Source organism: Argiope bruennichi, chromosome 2, assembly GCF_947563725.1.
Source record: "Argiope bruennichi chromosome 2, qqArgBrue1.1, whole genome shotgun sequence".
NCBI lineage: Eukaryota > Metazoa > Arthropoda > Arachnida > Araneae > Araneidae > Argiope > Argiope bruennichi.
This window is the reverse complement of record NC_079152.1, coordinates 130,086,687-130,093,364: the sequence shown is the minus strand read 5'-3', so window position 1 is coordinate 130,093,364 and position 6,678 is coordinate 130,086,687. Positions and strand designations below refer to the sequence as shown.

General features: G+C 28.7%; 1 protein-coding gene across 1 annotated transcript in view; it reads right to left on the bottom strand.

The window, feature by feature from the left end:
* Positions 1–476: 476 nt before the first annotated feature.
* LOC129961781 (protein turtle homolog B-like) overlaps positions 477–6,678 on the bottom strand; it is a 56,404-nt gene continuing 50,202 nt past the window's right edge. Inside the window, exons 9-13 of the mRNA XM_056075347.1 lie at positions 6,505–6,532; positions 5,735–5,823; positions 4,206–4,336; positions 1,305–1,449; positions 477–577 (exon numbers count right to left, since the gene is read on the bottom strand). Of these exons, the coding sequence (XP_055931322.1) occupies positions 4,239–4,336; positions 5,735–5,823; positions 6,505–6,532 (215 nt within the window). The 3' untranslated portion in view covers positions 477–577; positions 1,305–1,449; positions 4,206–4,238. The remainder of the gene's footprint in view (positions 578–1,304; positions 1,450–4,205; positions 4,337–5,734; positions 5,824–6,504; positions 6,533–6,678) is intronic.

Sequence of the window (6,678 nt, the reverse complement as noted above, 5' to 3'; positions counted from 1 at the left end):
AGATTGTTTGGCTACTATAGTATTAATTCAATACGGTGCAAATGCTGATACAAGGCCTGTAAAGGGCATAATTCAAACTCCTTTTCTTGATAAACGTGTATTCTCGTATACTTTTCTACTTGTCTGACGAACTCAGTTATCAGATCCCCTTGTGACTTCTGGCTGTGATCACAATTGTTTCCTCAAAGATCCCATTAATCAAAGACGTGTTACTAACGAAGCAGACGAATATAATTCTGTGTAAAGCAGTGTCATTAATATCACTGCTGAAAAATGTATAAAAAAATAAATGACTTGTTTTAGCATGATATGTGTATATCTCTAGATTTTCCTCCATGTAAATGGCTCAATAATTTTGATCAAGGCACTAGTAAAAAATATAAAACCTTTATTAAACACTTTATACATTGATAAATTACGTAAGAACAGAAATGTAGAAAATACACATTTGCATGAAATGTAAATGCACTCCATATTTTGCGTTTCTTTATATACCTCGCAACATTCGATTCACATTTTTTTCATTTTTTTTTCATAATTAATTATTTTTCCGTCTCTTTCAAGCAGGGTAGGGATCCTAGAAATATAATCAAAAATATATTATTATTTGTAAATGTAAGATATTACTTATTTATTAAACATGATTTAATAATAGAGCCTTCATCAGAAATAATTTCTTTTTCTTAATAATTATCATAATCATTATTTAAATGGCTTATATTAAATTTTTACAAAGTATCTTTACGATGAAATATGAAGAAGATATAAAATAATTAGCTTGTGCTTCCATGTCTTTAATCTAGTTACAAATTAAAACATCAGCATCAAATGGAAAAAAATAGTGTTTGCAATTTTCCAAAGCTCTATTGCGCAGTCTAAATTGAGCAATTTATAAATAAGATCTTGGCTTAGGGTTTGGAAGGCTCCATATAGCTTAAGAGCCGCTGTACGAACGGGAAAGCTAAATCTGTTTGATTCTTACGTCCACTTGATTGGTTCGGGAGCTTGGAAAGGGAAAGGTCAACTTGGATATTTTCTTTCTCAACCAACCGCGGCTCGCAATTATAATGTCCATTCCATAATATGTCTAGTTTTTCTTTAAAACAGGATGCTAATATAACTAAACCAAGCCAAACTAATTAAATAGGAAAATTTTGCGAACCTAACTGAATCGATAAAGAAGAAATTCTAATCAAAGATCCTTCAACTACATTGGAAATGTCAATAAATGCAGTAATAGTCTAAACTACTTCCTCTTTAGGAAATATTTCCAAATAATGATGAAATAAAAATAAAAAAGTTACCATATTTTCAATTTGATCACAAGAATTTACAGCTTCAGTGTTTGATCGTCTTTATGGAATTTATGCTTGTTTCAGACAGGATTTGGACGTCTGAGTCCTTTTTTGTGATAGCAAGGTAAAGGCAGTAATGGACTTTAAATAAAACCTGTAGGAAAGAAAACATTATTTTCTTCTACAATTCGTTAACAGATCTGTCTTTATGCAAAACGCTTATCAATTAGCTTTTTATTTGAATTTTTAGTTTATTTCCTCTAAATAGGCATTTAAGCAGAAATTAATTAATTAATAAGAGTGTTTTAAAAATCTCTTCGTACTAACTTTGAGGAATGAAAATGGACGTGAGCAAGCGCAATGCTTACTTTAGGATTAAGTTCTGAAACTTCTGCGAATGTATGTAAAATCCTTCGTTTACTTTTTAATAATAGTTTTATCTCCTTAATAATTGTGGACCTCCCATAAAGTTTTGAAAATCACAAAAGCTCTGTTTTTTATTTCCCATCCACATTCAGATTTTTTGCTTCGAAGCACAGTGAAGAAAAATGTGTATATATTGCGGACATTTTTAACCAATTAAAAAATTTAACTCCTAACTACAATTTTAGCGACAAGATCATAAACAAATATAAATTGTTTAAGTCCATGCGTTTTTGAATTATCGCAGTTATATGCATGCGAATGTAAACAAAGGTCAACTCTTTTAAGAATTTTATCTAAATTTTAATACAAAACTGTACCTTAAATACTATTTATTTTATATTTTGTGCATTATACATTTTGTATTTATATATTATTAAATACTATATAATATTGAGTATCAAATTTTATAGATTGAAGCTGTTTCCGTTTTGAGATCACTGTGTTCAATTTTACTCCGATACATAGATGTACTAACTTCCTGCAAATGAAATTCTTTCTACAATTTGAAGTCTACAGAAATCTGAAGTCTACAGATGCGGTGTAACAATCACGTTTTCATTCGTCTAATTATATTATTATTCTTTCTAGTTAGCGTGCTCACAGACATGCTTCATTCCAAAAATGTATTTTTCAGTCTCAGAGAGATCATAAAAATGGAAATCCTGAGTTTAGAAGTTTTTTCATGAAAGGAAAGATTTTAATTCTTCCTTTTGGATACTTCATATCGAAGAATGTAAAAAGAAAGAATAAATAAAAAGTGGCGAATTCAGTATTAGTGGTATGTGTACAAATTGCCGCAGTTTCTCGAAAGTGCTACCACCAACATTAAAGAGGACATATCATAGCCTGTGTAACAATCAGAGTACTTGTCAGGAACACTAAGAATGCTTTCAATGGAAAGATTCGCATTAGAACCAAAAAGAAAAAAAAAACATATATATCTCGAAGAAAAATTCAGGAGTGAGAGATCGGCTGACCTTTCTTGACGCTAAATGGAACATAATAAGTAAGAAATGCCTTGCATAAAATAAAGTTTCACGCTTTGCCGCTTGAATTCGGATGATATATTGTATGGCGATCTCTATTTACAATGGTAATTCCATATCATTTCTTTAAAGAGTTTTTTTGTAACATCCTATATACCATGTTCGACTGAATTGAAATACTACGTAAGGTAAAGCTCTTTTATTTTTTTATCTAATTCGTTCGTTTTAAGCTATGCAATTTGAACACTGTGTGAACGTCATTCAATTATACTTTTTTCATGAGCCCTTTTTTGGCATCACCTAATCAATCTACTCCTTCTTTTTGAAAAGTGATTTTTTTTTTACATGATCGTAATTTTATATAATCAGATATAGAATTGAAAATCTAATCATTTATTATGTTCTTAATGGCTGATGATACTGAATTACTAACTGCAGGAATTGTAAGCGAATCTTTTTGTCTACAAAGTCTAAAATTATGCTATAAGTAATGGTTCTAAGACTGCAACCGTTATCGATTCTGACTGAGAAAATTAGACAGTGATTAATGAGCGAAAATCTTTCTTTTAAACCAAGATGCTTCTAGTAAACGAGGTGTACTGGAAAATAAATTTTCCATTTGAACGCAGACTGTTTCGAATCTAACAATATTTTAAATATCACATAATCGAGTTATCGAGTGAGACAATCTTTCTTATTTCACGTTGCAAATAAACAGACTTACACTCGCTCTTGGTAGAGTGTGATAATTAAGGGTTTATTTAATAATGCCCATTTCATAAATTCCTACAAATTATTGATTACCTTAAAATGTATTGAATAAAAGCAAAACTTTGACAATAGCATTTTTCAAATGTATAGAAAACCGGAGGCAATTTTATACGAATGAAATATTTCTAAGATGACTGTAGTATAATCTGTAAAACGACAGTTTGATTTTTAAAAGTATGAATGAATTGCTTTCTTTCAATCAAAAATGCTGCCTTTGATTGCTTAGTTCTCTTATTTATTCCTAATTTATTTGTAAAAACTAGCATACGGAGAAGTTTTTGAAATTAATTTCTTATAAAATGATTCTACATTTGTTAATTAAGCAAATTTCTCTTTTTAATTTAATCTTTAGTTTCTTTAATATTCTGTAGGTCTCAATTTAAAATCATAAAGCAGCTTTCAAGTGGTTTTTCGAGTCTAAAAGTTGATGAAAATTTAAAACATATTTATATATTGGGATATAAATTGGTATTTTGCCTGAAATTTAATTGTGAATTTCACGTAATCTATTATTTAATTTGTTTATTATTTATTATATTGCAGTTAGTGTAGTTTTATATAATAATTCACATTTAACGTCTTAATAATTCAAAATCCATTTCTTCTATAAATTTAGTAAAAGTTTTAAAATTTGGAAATCATAAAAATTTTCAAAACTTTCTATAAATTTCAAAGAGGATAACTGCAAATTTAAATGACGATTAAATGCTAAAATCAAAGAACTTGCCTTTTCGTAAGTCCAATTTATCTTCCATTTTTGTTATAAAACTGTATGCTTATATTTACGTGGCTCAAACGGCAACGTCTCAATGTCGGTTGTATTCGGAGCTTCAACCAATTTTCCACTCATGAAGAATACTTAAAAGGAAATGTTATAATGAAACATGAGCTTTTTATATAAATGTTTTTAACCATACAGACGCATTATAAATAAAAATAATTAAGTTATTATGATGATTTTACAACAGAATTTGAAATATATATATTTATTTTATTAATTTTTTAAAAAAGTAATGACACAGAACTTTCTAAGAAAATTTTTACACTTACTGAAAAAAAACATTATTGGAAACGATTATATTATGATTATTATTTCATAATTCAGTATATTCGAGCTGCACGTCTTTTTCGAAACAAATTAAGGTTATTTTTTTTAATTTCAACTGTAGATGCAATTATTCAGCGTGCTTCAATTCAAATTTAATTCTTTTAAAGGTATTAGGAAATAAATCAGTAAATAGAAAAATTAAATTTATGCTAAACATTCTACTTGGATTTGACAGACTTCCAAAGTAATTTACAATTGAAAATTTATTACTGATATTTCGTTTTTGAAATTTAAACATATTTAGCCAGCACTTAGAGAGCGGTATGCAACATAAGGTTCAAAATAAATTCAACTAATCTAGACTAAGGAAATTACTCTATTCAAGGAAAGTACGTTTTATGAAATTGACCTATTAAACATACTATTGAATATTAAACTGTACCCCTATAACCTTAAGCGTAACTTGTTAAATATTCCCCACTCTTTAAAATGTTCAGCACAATTTATCTAAAAATTAAAAAAAGCATAATATGGTATATAATATTTAAACATGATTAAACCATAGCAGTTTGATGAATTATTCATATGATTCAATCCAAAATCATATTCGAATAAATAATAATTGTATAAAATTTCATTTTTCAACAAAATTGATTAAAGCATAGCTTGTTGAAAAGAAAGAAAAACAAAATTATATTTGAACTGGACAAAATATGCGAAATAATATAGAACTCAACGTTTGATAGAAATTATAATTCTGAGTGAAATTTAATAAAAATTAACTATAAGCACTAATTAATATTTAATATGAAATAGATAATTGCTCTTAAGGCTAATTAATAGTTTAATTATTGCACTTGCACCCAGCGCGTTTCTGATTACAGGCTTTAATATACAGATCAGATCTTTTCTTTTCAACACTAAATGCCAGTGAATTGCCTATATAGTTATATCCTTCCTTAATTTCCAGTTGATTTTGAAAAAAAACTAACAAAAATAGAGGCACACTGACAAAGCCACTATTCCCTTTTTATTCACAAAGACAGGAGATTCACAGATTAATACCCACACCATTTAAGAAATTAATGTGAACTTATTCGCAAAGTTAAAGAGTGGAAGGAAAATCAGGATCTAATAAAAAAGTAAAGGATTGGAGCTGATATTTAGCTTTCCGGAAGATTTATACAATGAATAATGGATTTCCCTACCTTCTGAGTCCGCTGACTGAGGGATTATGTCTGGCCCTTTCTCATTTGCATCTGCACCTTCTTCCAAATCTTTCTTCTCGGCCTCGTTGCTGTAAAATGAAATGGAAAATTTGATGTTTGAAAATTACACCTTGGAAGGGGCTCAAAATGTAGATAAAAGTAGAAAAGTTTCTAAAAAAGTAGAAGTTTTCTCATTTAATTTTGCAAACATTACCTTGGGGATAAATTGTTCTGCTTAGTTACAGCTTAGTTTACCTAGTTTACTTAGTTTTATCAAGCGTCTTCCGTAATTTCATTGAACAAGCGGAATTTTTAGTATCGATAGTTAATCTGAACTTAGAAGTATGAAGCAAAGCAAAGAAGCCATAAACAATTAGGCAATACGATGCGACGCTTCAAAATGGCCGTTAGCATTCCATTGTGGCGCTTATCAGTTTTCAGAACGTCTACAAAGAAATTTCTTTTGGTAGGGACCGTCTTCAACTTTTTAATATTCCTCTGTCATAAATAACCTTACAATGGCGGTACATTTTGTAAGTGGCTACATGTCCTGATATAAAAAAGATTCGTTTTGTATATGTACTCTATCTTCAACAATTGTCTAAGGACTTTAGATTCAAATTTCATTTTACAGTTTTTGCATAACTATCTTAAGATTAATAAAATATTACTACGTTTAACGTTTTCGGAGAAACGACTATCATGGTTAAAAGTTTTCAATTACAAACACAATAGAATAAGCAATTTGAATTTAATAATTACGCACTTACCTATTTCGTACATTTTCTTCGGAAAGATCTGAAAAAGAAAATTAAGGCTTGAGAGTGTTTCGATATAAAAAAATATATTGAATAAATTTTTAACTATTGAATGCATATTGTCTTCTAAAAAAAATTATGATCTACGTACTAGCTATAAAAAAAGTCTAAAATTTGTGTATATGA